This window comes from Muscardinus avellanarius, assembly GCF_963383645.1.
Source record: "Muscardinus avellanarius genome assembly, chromosome: 16".
NCBI classification, from domain to species: domain Eukaryota; kingdom Metazoa; phylum Chordata; class Mammalia; order Rodentia; family Gliridae; genus Muscardinus; species Muscardinus avellanarius.
Genome location: NC_137802.1, coordinates 53,003,509 through 53,020,615, shown reverse-complemented (window position 1 = coordinate 53,020,615; position 17,107 = coordinate 53,003,509). Strand labels below are relative to the sequence as shown.

General features: G+C 42.4%; 1 protein-coding gene across 1 annotated transcript in view; it reads left to right on the top strand.

Annotated features, from left to right (window-relative positions):
• Nucleotides 1-17,107, top strand: part of BRCA1 (BRCA1 DNA repair associated) — a gene marked incomplete at both ends in the record, with an annotated part of 79,426 nt that overhangs the window by 34,015 nt on the left and 28,304 nt on the right. The window contains 3 exons of the mRNA XM_080714076.1: nt 5,171-5,339; nt 11,781-11,907; nt 13,848-14,038. Of these exons, the coding sequence (XP_080570202.1) occupies nt 5,171-5,339; nt 11,781-11,907; nt 13,848-14,038 (487 nt within the window). The remainder of the gene's footprint in view (nt 1-5,170; nt 5,340-11,780; nt 11,908-13,847; nt 14,039-17,107) is intronic.

Sequence of the window (17,107 nt, the reverse complement as noted above, 5' to 3'; positions counted from 1 at the left end):
TACCACAAAAAGAAAGACCGATAGAAAAAAAGAAAAGAAAGATTAAACCAATTTGTGCTTCTCAAACCCCTGTGGTATTTCAGAGTTCCCATTTTCCTGTACCTTTGCCAATCCTGAGTAGTATCCAGTTTTTAAAGCTTCCAAGTCTTGGCAATGGTTTGAGGACTACAGATACATTATGTCTTCTATTGCCCATTCTCTATACAGAGTAAATCTCCTTAAGCCTGAAGCCCATCACAGGGAAGACAGCTTTGAGGTGACTACCTCTTCTTTACCTGAGTTATCATCACCAGTATTCTCCACTTCTCCAGAATTGCCATGGTGACTAAATTGATGAAAAGATGGGCAGATTTTTCTATTTGCAATTCTTCTGATCCTTTCTGGATGAGGATTTGGGGCTCTGCCAGTATGCCTGTCACCTAATTGTGTCCCTTGTGTTTTAAAGTTTTAGGTTCCAGTTTTTTATTCCATCTGCTTTAGCCATATTGTATTATATTTGACATTCAGTAAACTACTTCTCTGTTTTTTTGTATCTGTGATCTTATTCCCCAAAGATATTGGGATTCATTTTTCAGTCTCTTTTTTTTTTTTTTTTTTTTTGGTACTGGGGATTGAACCCAGTGGCATTCTCTCTTCGCTACACCTCCAGCCCTTTTTTATTTTTTTATGTTCAAACAGGATCTCATTAATTATTGAAGCTGATCTCAAACCTCTGACTCTCCTGTCTCAGCCTCCCAAGTACTGGGATTACAAGTGTGCTCTGCAGTTGTTATTGTTTATCAAGCTACTCAGAATAGAGCTTGTGTCATATTTCAGATTAATTTACATCTAGAGTAGCACTGACAAGGAAAAATGGTTGAAATGAGTCACACACCTATAATTTCAGGTACTTGGAAAGCTAAAGCAGGAGGATCACAAGTTCAAAGCCAGCCTTGGCATCTTATTGAGATTCTGTCTCAAAATAAAAAGGGCTAAAGTCAGGTGTGGTGGTGCACGCTTATAATCCCAGCATTTAGGAGACTGAGACAGGAGAATTGTGGTTTGCAGACAGCCTCAGCTACTTAGTGAGACACTTTGCAACTCAGTGAGACCCTGAATAAAAAATAGGGCTGGGGTCGTAGCTTGAAGGTAGAATACCCCTGGGTTCCAACCACAGTACCAATATATAAATAGGGCTAGCCGGGTGTTTTGGCACATACTTGTAATCCTAGTATTTGGGAGGCTGAGATAGGAGGATTGAGGTTCTCAGACAGCCTCATCTACTTAATGAGGCCCTTTGCAACTCAGTGAGACCCTACTTCAAAAATAAAGAATAAAAAATCGGGCTGGGGATATATCGGAGGTAGAATGCCCCTGGGTTCCATCCCCAGTATCACAAAAGAAAACAAACAAAAAATCAGACTGGGGGTTTAACTCAGATAGAATGCCTCTAGGTTCGATCCCCAATACCAAAAAATAATAATAATAAAATTAAACAGGTCAAAGCCGGGCGTGGTGGCACACACTTGTAATCCCAGCACTTGGGAGGCTGAGACAGGAGGATCACACAGGTTTGAAGCCAGCTTCAGCTACTTAGTGAGGCTCTCAGCAACTTAGTGAGACCCTGTTTCCAAATAAAATATTTTTAAAAATAGGTCTGGGCCAGGCGTGGTGGCACACACTTGTAATCCCCACGCTTGGGAGGCAGAGACAGGAGGATCGCGTAGGTTTGAAGCCAGCTCCGCTGGCTTCAGAGACCCTGTTTCCAAAAATAAAAAAGTATAAAATAGGTCTGGGAGTGTAGCCCAGAGGTAGAAGGGCTTCCAGGAACCCCAGTACCACCACCAAAAAAAAAAAAAAAAGATAGGTCTGGGAGTATAGCCCAGAGGTAGAAAAGCCCCTGGGTTCTACCGTCAGTACCACAAAAAATATAAAAAAATAAAATAAAATAGGTCTAGAGACGTAGCTCAGAGGTAGGAGACCTCTGGTTTTCACCCCCAGTACCACACAATATTAAAAAATAAATAGGGCTGGGATGTAACTTAGAGGTAGACTGCTCCTACCTTCAATCCCCAGTATCACCCCAAAAAAACCAAAAAGTATGTGGAGGGTCTTCTGAATGTTATGCTTAGAAATTGGACTTTATCCTGAGGGCAGTAATGTATAATACTTATGTATTGTTCAGAAAGTATTAACTTAAGATATGAGCAGTGATATACCACTAAAGTTCCTTGTGGAAGATAGAGACATGCTATACATAGCTTTTAGGGAGCTTTTGTAGTAATGTAGCTTTATTAAAAATAGACATCAGGGGGGTGTGGTGACGCATGCTTGTGATTTCAGCACTTGGGAGGCTGAGACAGCCTCAGCTACTCAGTGAGGCTCTTAGCAACTTAGACCCTGTTTCCAAATAAAGTTAAAAATAGGTCTGGTAGTATAGCCCAGAGGTAGAAAAGCTCTTGCGTTCCACCCCCAGTACAAAAAAAAAAAAAAAAACTCATCAAATTGTATGTTTCCAATATGTATTATGTATTGAGCATATTCCAATAAGACTATTAAAAATTTGTTAACACCAAAAAAATAGACATCTAAGCTGGGCGTGGTGGCACACGCTTGTAATCTCAGCATTCGGGAGGCTGAGACAGGAGGATAGCAGTTCGCAGGCAGCCTCAGCTACTTAGTGAGGCCCTTTGCAACTCAGTGAGACCCTGTTTCAAAGTAAAGAATAAAAAGTAGAGCTGGGGGTGTAGCTCAGAGGTAGAATGCCCCTGGGTTCCATCCCCAGTACTACACACACACACAAAAAAACAGACATCAGTGAGGTATGATGACACACACCTATAATCCCAGAACTTGGGAGGCTGAGACAGGAGGATTCAAAGTCAGCCTCAGCAACTTAGACTGTCAGCAATTTAGCGAGACCTTGTTTTCAAATAAATAAAATAGGGCTGGGGGTGTAGGCAGGAGGTAGAAGGTCCCTGGGTCCCACACCCAGTAACTAACACACACACACACTAGACATCATGCCGGGCATGGTAGCTCACACTTGTAATCCCAGCATTTGGGAGGCTGAGACAGGAGGACCGCAGTTCCCAGCCAGCCTCAGCTACTCAGTGAGACCGTGTTTCAAAATAAAAAATAGGGGTGAGGTTTGTAGCTCAGAGGAAGAATGTCTCTGGGTTCCATCCCCAGCACCACACACACAAAAAAAAGTAGACATCAGAGTACCATAGTGGAAATAGAATAGAGTAGAGCTCATTAAGACATTTCAGAGCCAGGCATGGTGGCACACGCCTGTAATTTCAGCATTTGGGAGGCTGAGAAAGGAGGATCATTGTTCATGGACAGCCTCAGCTACTTGGTTAGGTGCAATTCACTGAGACCCTGTTTTCAAAATAAAATTAAAAAATTGGGGACTTGGATATAGCTCAGTTACAAAGCGCCTTCTTTGCAGGTACAGTGCTCTGGGTTCAGGTCCCCGGTTCCACAAAGACAGAAAAAAAGAACCCCTTTAAAAAAAAATGGGCTGAGGGTGTAGCTTGGAGGTAGAATGTTCTTGAGTCCATCTCCAGTACCGCCAAAAAAGAAAAGACATTTCAGAATTATAGTCCAGAAGAGTTGGTACAATCAAGAAGGCTTGGTTTTGTTCTCCTTGATGTATTTGTCTAATTGCTTATATGGGAATTTATCTTTGTTACAAAGTAATTCCTCTGAGAAACCCCAAAGAAAGTTGTCTAATTCTTCTGTTAGTATTTTTTTTCTAATTATTTTTGGTCTATTTAATGGCTACATAGAGGTCGTGAGAGGAATGACTGAATGTTAGCTTCTGGAGCATTGGCCGGCTCTGTGTGTGGTTTTTTCTGGGCTCACTGAAGCAAGGCCTTGACCAGTGATGTCAGTACTCAGGAGGACCACGTGGTGGCAATGGCGTTGCTGCAGACCCTGGCAGCAGAGCAGTCTCAGGGCAGCAGGAAAAACCTTTGTGAAACTGGAAATACGTTTTCTGCTCACATAAACCTCCCAGAAACTATGAACTCAACGTAGCAAGAGAAAGAAGATGGCTTATATTTAGTAGAGGGCAAAGTCATTTTCAAGGATCAGAAGAAGGGGAAAGAAACAAAGGGTAAAAGTCCATGTTTACACCCTACCCCCAGCTGGCCAACAGCCATCAGTTTCTCAATTCCTTTTTGTTTGGTTTTTTTGTTTGTTTGTTTTTTGTGTTTTTGGTACTGGACACAGGAACATCTACCTGTGACCCCCAGCCCTATTTTATTTTTCACTTTGAAACAGGCTCTCACTTAGTTGGAGAGGGCCTCATGAGTTTTCTGAGGCTGGCTGTGAACTTGCAGTTCTCCTGTCTCAGCCTCTCAAGTACTGGAATTACAGGCATATGCCACCATACCTCTTTTATTTTTTGCCAATTTTTGTTTTGTTTTGTGGTCCTGAGGATTGAACCCAAAGGCATTCTACCTTTAAGCTACACCCCCAGCCCTTTTACTGTTTTGAAACAAGGTCTTGCTAGTTTGCTAAGAGTCTCACTGAATTGCTGAGGCTATCCTCAAACCTGTAACCCTCTTCCTGTTTCAGCCTCTGTGTTTTTGTTTTGTGGTATTAGGAATCCAACCTGGGCCTCACACATGCTAGGCAAGTGCTCTACCAATGAGTCACACCCACTCCATAGCTTTAAAAGAAAGTAATCAACTGCAAAAGGACATCACACTAAAGCAAGTTTATTTAGGAAAAGTGGGGGATTTTTCTCCTAATTTCATTTTGAAATAATTTAAAGGGCAATAATTTGCTTGAGTATGGTTGGATTAAAAGGTGCTCAACCAGAATTCATAATTCCATACTAGGTGACTTTAGTTCTCATATTAAAATTAATTGGTGTGGCCGGACATGGTGGCGCACGCTTGTAATCCTAGCACTTGGCAGGCTGAGACAGGAGGATCTCACAGGTTTGAAGCCAGCCTCAGTTACTTAGTGAGGTTCTCATCAACTTAGTGAGACCCTGTTTGCGAATAAAGTATAAAATAGGTCTGGGAGTATAGCCCGGAGGTAGAAAAGCCCCTGGGTTCCACCCTCAGTACCACACACACAAAAAAAAAAATTTAATTGGTGTGACATATTTTCACTTTATGGAAGGTTTCTCAAAGCATACCATTTTTTTTTATATCCCTTCTTGTTTTTGCAGCAGAGGGATACCATGCAAGATAACCTGATAAAGCTCCAGCAGGAAATGGCCCAAGTGGAAGCTGTATTGGCGCAGCATGGGAGCCAACCCTCTGACGGCTCCCCTTCCCTCCTTTCTGGCCCTTGTGTCCCCGAGAAGCTGCTAAATCCAGAAGACATGTCAGGAGAAGGTCTGTGAAATTGGCCAAACACCAGTATTTTAATCAAAAATTTTCACCTTCCTAAGCCTTCATCTTCTGAAAAGTGAGGACCTAGGTCCAACATTTTGTGATGTTTACTTAGCACATATTTACTGGGGTACTCATAGGAGTAATCTGGGTCTAGTGGCACCATTCAGTAGGACCCGAGACAGCCATTCGTGTCAGTAACTAAGCACCCACAAGATGCTATGGGGAACTCATGGATATAGACAGTATGGTTCTTGCTCTTAAAAGCTGGTAGCCGGACATGGTGACACACTCTTGTTATCCCAGGACTGAGGCTGAGACAGGAGGATTGTGGGTTCGCAACCAGCCTTAGCTACTTGGTGAGGCCCTCTGAGACTTAGTGAGAACCTATTTCAAAATAAAGAATAAAAAAATTGGTCTGGGGGTATAGTTCAGAGGTGGAATGTCCCTCAGTTCAATTCCCAGTACTGCAAAAACTAAAAAAATCAGACACTTTTTTTTTTTTTTGGTGGTACTGGGGTTCCTGGAAGCCCTGCTACCTCTGGGCTACACTCCCAGACCTATTTTTACATTTTTATTTGGAAACAGGGTCTCTTAAGCCAGTGCGCGCAGCTGGCTTCGAACCTGCGCGATCCTCCTGTCTCTGCCTCCCAAGCGCGGGGATTACAAGCGTGCGCCACCACGCCCGGCAAAATCAGACACTTTTTATAGCATTAGTGTCAAAATACAAAAACCTATTTAATGTTCTATCCAATTTATAGGATGAAACCTCTTATATTTTAAGAACTGCCCTATGAGTTTTCAGTTAGAGAACATATACAGTGCCTGGCAGAAATTTTTTTTTTCTTTTTCAGTCCCTAGAAATTGAAACAAGGTTTGTTTTGTTTGTTTTTATAGTACTGGGATTGAGAACAGGGGCATTCTTCCTCCAAGCTACACCCCCAGCCATATTTTATTTTTTATTCCGATACAAGGTACTACTATGTTATAGAGGGCCTTGCTAAGTTGCTGAGGCTGGCTGTGAACCTCTGATCCTTCTGTCTCAGAGGCAGGTTTTTAAATAGTGGCAGACAAGCCAGGCATGGTGGCGCACGCTTGTAATCCCCATGCTTGGGAGATGGAGACAGGATCATGCAGGTTCGAAGCCAGCCTCGCTGGCTTAAGAGACCCTGTTTCCAAATAAAAGATACAAAAATAGGTCTGGGAGTGTAGCCTGGAGGTAGAAGGGTTTCCAGGAACCCCAGTACCACCAAAAAAAAAAAAAAAATAGTGGCAGATGTAGACACACAGAAGAGAAGCAGGCGGGGAGCTTGGCCCCAAGACACATGAAAGTGTGGTGAGCCCTCCCAAAGTGCTCTTCAGGGCAGTCTCAGCGCCCTCCTTGACTGACTTAGTGTTAAAGTCGCTGCCTCAGCCTTCCCTTCCACAGGCCTACTACGGGCCCTAAGGCCTTCCTTTGGGTCTTTCTAGGAAATCAAGTGTATTCATTATTCATAACAGTGGCCTTGGTCCCCAAGTGTGCCTTGCAGTATTTTTTATGTTCTAGAAGTAGTAGCTCATGCATGAGAAGCCAGGAACTCTGTTGCTATGGCAGTGCTTCAAAACGTATCTCAGTAAATGCTTTCATTGTGACTGCGTCTTCATTTAGTTCATCTCGGAGATAATGAAGCCCAGAATCCCGTCCCCAGTACAGTTCTCTTCTTTGGGGGTGCTTTCAATGTCTTCATTCTAAAAACACACTGCACTTTCAATTCTAATACATGAAATATGAACTGTTACTATCTGGCTTTAAAAATCTGTAAATCTACTATCTCATCTTTGGCATATTATGTGTTTATTTTTTCTGAGGCTGTGTATACAAACTGTTATTTTTTTTTAAACAAAAATGATATTTTGTGGCTTCACTTAAGATTTTTTTTTTTCTTTTTTGTGGTACTGGAGGTGGGACCCAGGGGCATTCTAACTCTGAGCTACGCCCCCAGCCCTATTTTTTTTAATTATTTATTTATTTATTTATGCGGGTCTGGGGATGGAGCCCAGAGGAATTCGACCTCCGAGCTACACCCACTGCCCAATTTTTTATTCTTTATTTTGAAACAGGGTCTCACTGAGTTGCGGAGGGCCTCACTAAGTAGCTAAGGCTGTCCATGAACCACGATCCTCCGGTCTCAGCCTCCCAAATGCTGGGATTACAAGTGTGTGCCACCACACCCATCTCTATTTTTTATTCTTTATTTTAAAACAGGGTCTCACTGGCTTGCAAAGGGCCTCACTAAGTAGCTGAGGTTGTCAACAAACCCAGATCTTCCTGTCTCAGCCTCCCAAATGCTAGGATTACAAGTGTGCACCACCACGCCCAGCATAAAATATTTTTAGTGTCAATATGAACTCAAAAGCCAGGCTAGTACCACCAGGAAAAAAAAAAAAAAGCAAAAAAAACTCAAGTTTTGAGCCTCTTTCTCCTTAAATTGATATGGGTCTAACTGAAACTACATGTGTGTGTGTGTGCGTGTGTGCGTGCGTGCGTGTGTGTGTGTGTGTGTGTTAGGGATGGAACCCAGGGGCATTCTACCTCTGAGCTACACCCCAGCCCTATTTTTTATTCTTTATTATGAAACAGGGACTCACTAAGTATCTTGACTCGGCCTCCCTTCCAAGCACTGAAAGTACAAGCATGTACTGCTACAACCGGCTCAGGTTTTTGTTTGTTTGTTTTGGTGGTACTGGGGGTGGAACCCAGAGGCTTTCTACCTCCGGACTATACTCCCAGACCTATTTTATATTTTATTTGGAAACAGGGTCTCACTAAGTTGCTGAGAGCCTCACTAAGCTGAGGCTGGCTTCGAACCTGTGTGATCCTCCTGTCTCAGCCTCCCAAGCGTGGGGATTACAAGTGTGCACCACCATGCCCAGCTAACGGGCTCAGTTTTTTTTTGTTTGTTTGTTTGGTTTTTTTTTGCGGGCCTGGGGATGGAACCCAGGGGCATTTGACCTCCGAGCTACAGCCCCTGCCCTAATTTTTATTATTTATTTTTTGAAACCAGGTCTCACTGAGTTGCAGAGGGCCTCACTAAGTAGCTGAGGCTGTCCGCGAACCGTGATCCTCCGGGTCTCAGCCTCCGGAATGCTGGGATTACAAGCGTGCGCCACCACGCCCGGCTAGTTTTTATCTTTTAAACCAATATTCTGCCGGGCGTGGTGGCGCACGCTTGTAATCCTCACGCTTGGGAGGTTGAGACAGGAGGATCACGTAGGTTCAAAGCCAGCCTCAGCTTAGTGAGGCTCTCAGCAACTTAAGTGAGACCCATTTTCCAAATAAAATATAAAATGGGTCCAGGGGTATAACCCGGAGGTAGAAAGCCTCTGGGTTCTACCTCCAGTACCACCAAAAAAAAAAAAAAAAAAAAAAAAAACCAATATTCTTTTTTGGCAGGGGTTACAGAGGGTTGAACCTAGGGGCATTCTATCGCTGAGCTACACCCCCAGCCCTTTTTTGTTTTTTATTTTGAAACTGGGTCTCACTAAGTTTCTGAGGGTCTTGCTAAATTTCTAAAGCTGGCCTCTAACCTGCAAACCTTTTGTCTCAGCCTCCCAAGTATTGGAATTACATGTATATGCCACCACTACCCAGATAAGATACTTTTTTGTGGTACTGGGGACGGAACTCAGGACATTCTACCTCCGAGCTACACCTCCAGCCCTTTTTATTTTTTATTTTGAAAAGCTCTTGCAAGGTTTCTGAGAGTCTCATTAAGTTGCTTAGGCTGTCCTTCAAACCTGTGATCCTCCTTCTCAACCTTCTAAGTACTGAGATTACAGGTGTGCACCACCATCCCTGCTAAAATTCAGTATGAAACCCTCTTGCTTAGGGTCTTATATCAGTGTCCTGCTTTTCAGAACAGATTTTCCTTGTTTATCCAAGGATCACTCCCAAGCTTGCATTTCATTTGGGTGCAAAGGTGTATACACTTAGTCATTGTAAATGATGTGTATATCTCTACATATAAAGCTATTTCATATCAGTTTTTTCTCTCTCTGATTTCCTGTCATTCAAAGGGCAAATATTAGCATTTGTGAGATTATGGCGTATTAAGATGGAAGTGATTCTTAGATGTATCTTAGCTTTTCTGTCCTGCAATTCATTTCATTCCTGAAATTCTAGGCTCCTCTGGGAATTTTGAATCATTTGGGTAAACAGGTTATATACTTTGGCTTTAAGCCAAATTTCATTAGTGTGTGTGCACGCGCGCATGCACCTATGCACACTACTGGTGATGGAACCCTGGGCTCTCTGCCTCTGAGCTACACCCCAAAACCTGTTTTATTGTTTATTTGTAGCACTGGGGGTGGAACCCAGGGCCTTTTCTATCTCTGGGCTATACTCCCAGACCTATTTTTTTGTTTGTTTGTTTGTTTTACCCAGACCTATTTTATACTTTATTTGGAAACAGGGTCTCACTAAGTTGCTGAGAGCCTCACTCAGTAGCTGAGGCTGGATTTGAACCTGTGCGATCCTCCTGTCTCAGCCTTCCAAGTGCTGGGATTATAAGCGTGTGCCACCGCCCCCGGCTTTATTCATTTGCAGTACTGAACCCAGGTACATTCTACACTGAACTACATTCCAGTTCTTTATTTTATTTTATTTTATTCTTTTGAAACAGGGTCTCACCTTACACTGGCCTCCATCCTGCGATCTTTCTGTCTCCGCTTATTTCTTTTTTCTTTCTTTTTTCTTTTTTCTTCTTTTTAAGGGAGGGGAACTAAGGATTGAACCCAAAGGCAGTCTATCCCCAGCTACACCCCCAGAAAATTTTATTTCTTTATTTGTAAACAGGGTCTCACTAGGTTTCTGAGGTCCTCACTACATTGCTGAGGTTGGCTTTGAGTACAGGCCACCATGCCTGGCTTTATTTTTATTTTTTGAAATAAGGTTAGCCGGGTGTGGTGCTGCACGCTTGTAATTTCAGCATTTTGGAGCCTGAAACAGGAAGATCATGGTTCGCAGACAGCCTCAGCTCCTTTATTTATTTTGAAACAGTGTCTCACTAAGTTTTGAAGGGCCACGCAAGTAGCTGAGGCTGGCCTCCACCCTGAGGTTCTCCTGTGTTAGCTTCCCAAGTACTGGAATCACAAGTGTGCCTACCCAGCTGAGCCCCATGTTCTGGGCAGAGTGGTGCCTGTGCTGCCATAGTCAGTCCCTGCTCATTTTCAGCAGCTTCAGGCCATTCTTTTTTTGGGATGGAACCCAGAGACATTTGACCTCCAAGCTACACCCCCTGCCCTATTTTTTTTATTCCTTATTTTGTTATTTGTTTGTGCTTTTTTTGAGGGTTTGGGGATGGAACCCAGGGGCATTCGACCTCCGAACATTGTAGTTTTGTGGTCAGCCTCAGCAACTGTGTGAGGTCCTCCGCAACTTAGTAAGAACTTGTATCAAAATAAGGAATAAAAGCTGGGCATGGTGGCACACACTTGTAATCCCAGCATTAGGGAGGCTGAGACCAGAGGATCACGGTTCGCAGACAGCCTCAGCTACTTAGTGAGGCCCTCTGCAACTTAGTGAGACCCTGTTTCAAAATAAAGAATAAAAAAAAAAAATAGGGTAGGGGGTGTAATTCGGAGGTCGAATGCCCCTCTGCATTCCATCCCCAGACCCACAGAAAAAAAAAAGAAAGAATAAAATAGGGCCAGGCATAGTGGCACTGCTTGTAATACCAGTACTTGGAAGGCTGAGACAGAAGGACTGTGGGTTTAGGGCCAGCCTCAGCTACTTAGATGATAACCTCGCAATTTAGTGAGACTCTGTTTCAAAATAAAGATTAAAAATAGCCGGGCGTGGTGGCACACACTTGTAATCCCAGCATTCGAGAGGCTGAGACTGGAGGATCGTGGTTCGCAGACAGCCTCAGCTACTTTGTGAGGCCCTTGCAACTTAAGTGAGACCCTGTTTCAAAATATAGAATAGAAAATAGGGCTGGGGGTGTATCTCGGAGGTAGAATGCCCCTGGTTCCATCCCCCGACCCACAAAAAAAAAAAAAAAAAAATAGAGCTGGACATGTAGCTCAGAGGTAGAATGCCCCTGGGTTCTATCCCCAGTACCACACCGGCACAAATAAATAAATAAATTTAAAAATAAGAAATTAATATCCTAAGCCAGGCCTGGTGGTGCACACTTGTAATCTCAGCATCTGGGGAGCTGAAACAGGAGGATAGCAGTTCTCAGACAGCCTCAGCTACTTAGTAACTGGCCCTCCACAACTTAGTGAGACCCCGTTTCAAAATAAAAAGGGCTTATTGGCCAGAAATAGAATGTATTCGATCTTGAGTACCATAAAATAAAAATGAACAAAATAAAAATAAAAAATTAATATCCTCACCTGAAGTATCACTATCAGGACATAGTAAAATTGATTCTTTTGAATGTTCTCTCACTCTACTTACAGCAGTACTAACTTCACCGAAAAGTAATGAATATCCTATAAGCCAGAATCTAAAAGGCATTTCTACTGACAAGTTCCAAGAAGCTTCAAATAACTCCACCAATAAAAGTAAAGAATCAGGAGTGGAAAGGTAAGAAAAGTAACATGTTACTTATGTTGAACTCTTTTTTTTTTTTTTTTTTTTTTTTTTGGTAACATGGATTGAACCCAAGAACATTCTACCTCCAAGCTACACCCCCAGCCCTATTATTCTTTATTTTGAAATAGGGTCTCACTAAGTTGGTTGTTGAGGCTGACTTCAAACCTGTGATCCTCCTGTCTCAGCTGCCCAAATACTGGGATTATAGTCATGCACCACGATTTTTAATTTTCCTCCCATACTTGCTATAGTTTTTTTTTGTATACCTATTGCTCTAGGATACTTTCTTTGTTTAATTGGATATAGTTTTTTTGGTTCTATACAAAACATAAGCTACAACAAGAAAAATGTGCAATTAGATCTGTTCTTCTGAAGGTAGGAATAAAATAAAATAGAACTAAAACCTAAGCAAGCCTAGAGGCTGCTGATAGACTTCCCCAAGGTAACCCTTTTCCTAATTAAAAATGCTTGCCTTTCTAGAAAGCTAACCCCCAACCCTATTGATTTACCCCAGGAAATACTCAAAAGATTGCTCAAGGATCTGTATGCAAAGCACTGTTGACATCGTGTTGCACTTTGTATTTTCAAAAATACTCAAAGCCATTAGGTCCACACATCTCACCACTCCAGGAAGGAAAAAGGATTCATATTTAGTTCTTGGAAACTGACAGGCTGTCAATCTAACCACACCCAGCCCTTTGGATTTTCCTTAGGATTTTTTTTGGGGGGTTGTTGTTTTTTTAGTACTAGAGATAGAGCCCAGGGGCTTTCTACATCTGAGATACACTGCCAGCCCTATTTAATTTTTTATTTCGAAACAGTTTCAGTAAGTTACAGAGGCCCTAAGTTCTGAGCTGTGATCCTCCTATCTCAGCTTCCCAAATATCGGGATTACAGGCGTGCGTTACCATGCACAGCTAGGATGTATTTTCAAGGCTAGAGTACTGGCATTATGGTTGTGACAAAAAATGAAAAGACCCTTAGGCAACAAACCCGTTTAGGGGAATTGACTTCATTGACATGCTTTAACCAAGTGAGCTAATCTTCCATTGAATATTTGAACCAAATATTCCTGTCCCTCTGCCATGCACCTTATAGAGACTTTTATCATAGAACCTACATCTTGATTGAACTTCCTCCTACTAGACTACTTGAAATCAGCACTTCAAATCTTGCTCATCTTCAATCCACAGGGCCTAGCTAAATGCCTGACTCATAGTGAGAGCCCATGATTGAGTTAAGTAATTAATCTCTGAGACCCTTTAAACCTATTGATTATCTTATTTTGCAAAGTCCTAAACACCTAGAAGAGTAGAGGAACTGCTTAGGTACATATACTTTTCTAACAGTATTTAGTAGTTGGCCTTTTTTTTTTCCCCCTGCAGTGCTGAGGATTGAACCCAAGGCCTCACCCATGTTAGAAAAGCACTTTACTGCTGAACTACATCCCAGCCATAATAGACAGCTTTTGTTTTTCGAATGACTTTGGACATTGAAAGATAGGAGATATGGATGATTCTATAAATTCTGCCAAAATTAGGTAGAACAAGTGTAGAGATGTCAACATTAATCAACTTTCTATCTTCATAAGAGGCTGGATTCTAATATATCCATTTGGACTTGAGTGGAATAGAGTATAGAATTTGAATAGCAGTAGATAATTTGGTAAAAATTGCTGACATGCTTTTAAAACAGCTAGGAGAGATACTGCCTGGGACCAGCCCCTAAGGGGAGATGTTATATATGTCAGCCATGGCATGTTGGCAGGCAGCTTGAATTCAGACTTCTAGGCTGTCACGTGGGCTCATTTTGCTAGTCAGTTCCTTTTCTCTGCTAGTGAGCTATTTTGCTTATGCTTGGGTGCCTGGGAATTATGATTGGTCCTTTCAGAATTGTTGGCGATGGTTTTCTCTTTTCGTTCATCTTTCCAGGTCTTCCCCTTCTCAGTCCCAGCTGGTAGATCACAGGTGGTCTGTGCACAGCCACTCTAGGAGTCTGCAGAACAGAAGCAGCTCCTCTCAAGGGGAGCTCATTAGGATTCTTGAGGAGGAGGAGCAACAACTGAAGAAATCTGAGCCACATGATTCAGTAGAGCAGTCCTACTTGCCAAGGCAAGATCTAGGTAATACTCCTTCTACTCTAATGGGGAAAATTTTTTTCTGTTTTACTCTGAATCCTATATATTCAACTTTCAGTCATACTCATCTATCATGGATGCTTCAGTTACACTTAAGCTCGTGGGGGGGGGGGGACTGAACCCAGGTGCATTCTACCGCTCAGTTGCACCCCCAGCCCAGCCCTATTTTATTTTTATTTGGAAACAAGGTCTCTGCCGGGCATTGTGTTGCACACTTGTAATCCCAGCAATCAGGAGCCCGAGACTGGTGAATCGTGATTTGCAGACAGCCTCAGCTACTTAGCGAGGCCCTTTGCAACTCATTGAGACCCTGCTTCAAAAATTATAAAGACTAGCCAGGTGTGGTGGCGCACGCTTGTAATCCCAGCATTCGGGAGGCTGAGACAGGAGGATCGTGGTTCGCGGACAGCCTCAGCTACTTAGTGAGGCCCTCTGCAATTAGTGAGACCCGGTTTCAAAATAAAGAATAAAAAATAGGGCAGGGGGTGTAGCTCGGAGGTCAAATGCCCCTGGGTTTTATCCCCAGACCCGCAAAAAAAAGAAAAAAATTATAAAGACTTAAAAAAAAATAGGACTGGGTATGTAACTCAGAGGTAGAATGCCACTGGGTTCCATCCCCAGTACCGCATAAAAGGAAGAAATAAAGAAAGAGAGGGAAGGAAGGGAGGGAGGGAAAAAAAACAAAAACAGTCTCACTAGGTTAATGACAGTCTCACTTGCTGAGACTGTCCTCCAACCTGTGATCCTCCTGTGTCAGCCTCTCAAGTCCTGAAATTACTGGTGTACATCATCATGTCCGGCTAAGCCCATCTTTTAAAAATAACTCAAGCCAGGTGTGGTGGCGCATGCTTGTAATCCCAGCATTTGGGAGGCTGAGACAGGAGGATCTTGGTTTGCAGGCAGCCTCAGCTACTTAGTAAGGCACTCTATAACGTAGTGAGACCCTGTTTCAAAATAAAGAATAAAGAACAGGGCAGTGGGTATAGCTCAGAGGTAGAATGCCCCTGGGTTCCATCCCCAGACCTGCAAAAAATAAATAAGTAACTTGAAGCCAGGCCAGGCATGGTGGCACACACCTATAATCTCGGGGCTTGGGAAGATGACACAGGTGGAGCACAGGTTCGAAGTCAGCCTCAGCAACTCAGTGAGAGCCTGTTTTAAAATAAAAAATAAATTGGTCTGGGGGTGTGGCTCAGAGGTAGAATGCCCCTAGGTTTAATCCTTAGATAGGGATTGGGAGTGTACTCGGAGTTAGAATGCCCCTCGGTTCAATCCCCAGTACTACCAAAAAAAAAAAAATTACTGCAGTTTTTTTTTTTTTTTTTTTTTTTTGTGTGTGTGTGTGTGTGTGTGTGGGTCTGGGGATGAAACCCAGGGGTATTTTACCTCCAAGCTATACTCCCTTCCTATTTTTTATTCTTTATTTTGAAACAGTGACAAATATTTTTTAAATTTTTTATGGGTGCATTATATTCATACATCATATTGGGGTAAAAAACTTGTGTGGACATACATGTACACATCACCCATTTAGCCCCTACCCCATTCCTTCCCATCCCTCCTTCCCTTGCTTGGCTTAGTGGTTGACTTTGATATGTTTAAGGACATTGTGTGTTTTAGAGAATTTCCTTCTTCCTCCCTCCCATCCCCTCATTTAGGTTGTCTTGTTTGCTCCTCTATAGGATTTCCTTTTTCATCTAGACTTCCTCTTATGACCCATTTCTCCTTAGCTTTCACATATTAAGGAAAGCATCCGATTTCTTATTTTCTGTGACTGACTAATCTCGCTTAGCATAATGTCCTCCAGTTCCATCCATTTCCCTGAAAATGATGTAATTGAGTTTTTTTAATGGCTGAGTAAAATTTCATTGTGAACATATCCCACAGTTTTGTAATCCATTTATCTTTTCATGGACATCTTGGCTGGTTCCATAGTTTGGCTATGGTGAATTGTGCAGCTGTGAACATAGATACACATGCATTAGTTTGGTAGTTTGGTTTCTTTTCTTTTGGGTAGATACCCAGAAGTGGTATTGCTGGATCAAATGGTAGATTTGTTCCCATTCTTCTGGGGATTCTCCATACTATTTTCCAAAGTGGTTGCACTAATTTGCAATCCCACCAACAAAATAGGGTCACATTTTGAAACAGGGTCTCACTGAGTTGTAAAGAGCCTCATTAAGTAGCTGAGGCTGTATGCAAACTGCAATCCTCTGGTCTCAGCTTTCCGAATGCTAGGATTACAAGTGTGTGCCACCACATCTGGTTTACTGCAGCTCCTAATCTGTGTATATTGGTTTTACTAAAAATTCTGAGAATGGAATAGCTTTGGTGTGCTCTAAATATTTTACTTTAACCATTAGATAAGTGTTCTAAGGCCCTAGAATAAAGTTTTATGCCTATCTTTTATTGAAAACGTCAAATCCAGCCGGGTGTAGTGGCTCACGCTTGTAATCCCAGCATTCGGGAGACTGAGACCAGAGGATCGTGGTTCGCGGACAACCTCAGCTACTTAGTGAGGCCCTCTACAACTCAGTGAGACCCTGTTTCAAAATAAAGAATAAAGAATTGTGCAGGGGGTGTAGCTTGGAGGTCAAATGCCTCTGGGTTCCATTCCCAGACCCACAAAAAAAAAAAGAAAAAGTAAAATCCGACCGGGCATGGTGGCGCACGCTTGTAATCCCCACACTTGGGAGGCAGAGACAGGAGTATTGCGCAGGTTCGAAGCCAGCCTCACTGGCTTAAGAGACCCTGTTTCCAAAAAAAAAAAAGTGTCTGGGAGTATAGCCCGGAGGTAAAAGGGTTTCCAGGAACCCCAATACCACCAAAAAAAAAAAGAAAGAAAAGAAAAAATCAAATCCCAACAAAAACTCTTTTTATGAATTAATGACTATAAATGACTATATATTTTATGCCTTATAAATCACTTTTAATGAGTAGTGTGTTTTATGGCTTTTAAATCAAACTAATCAGTAAATAAATTTTTAAATTAATCCTTAAAAACATAGTATGATAAAAGGTTCTATTTGGCATCAAATGTGGTATTTGGCCATG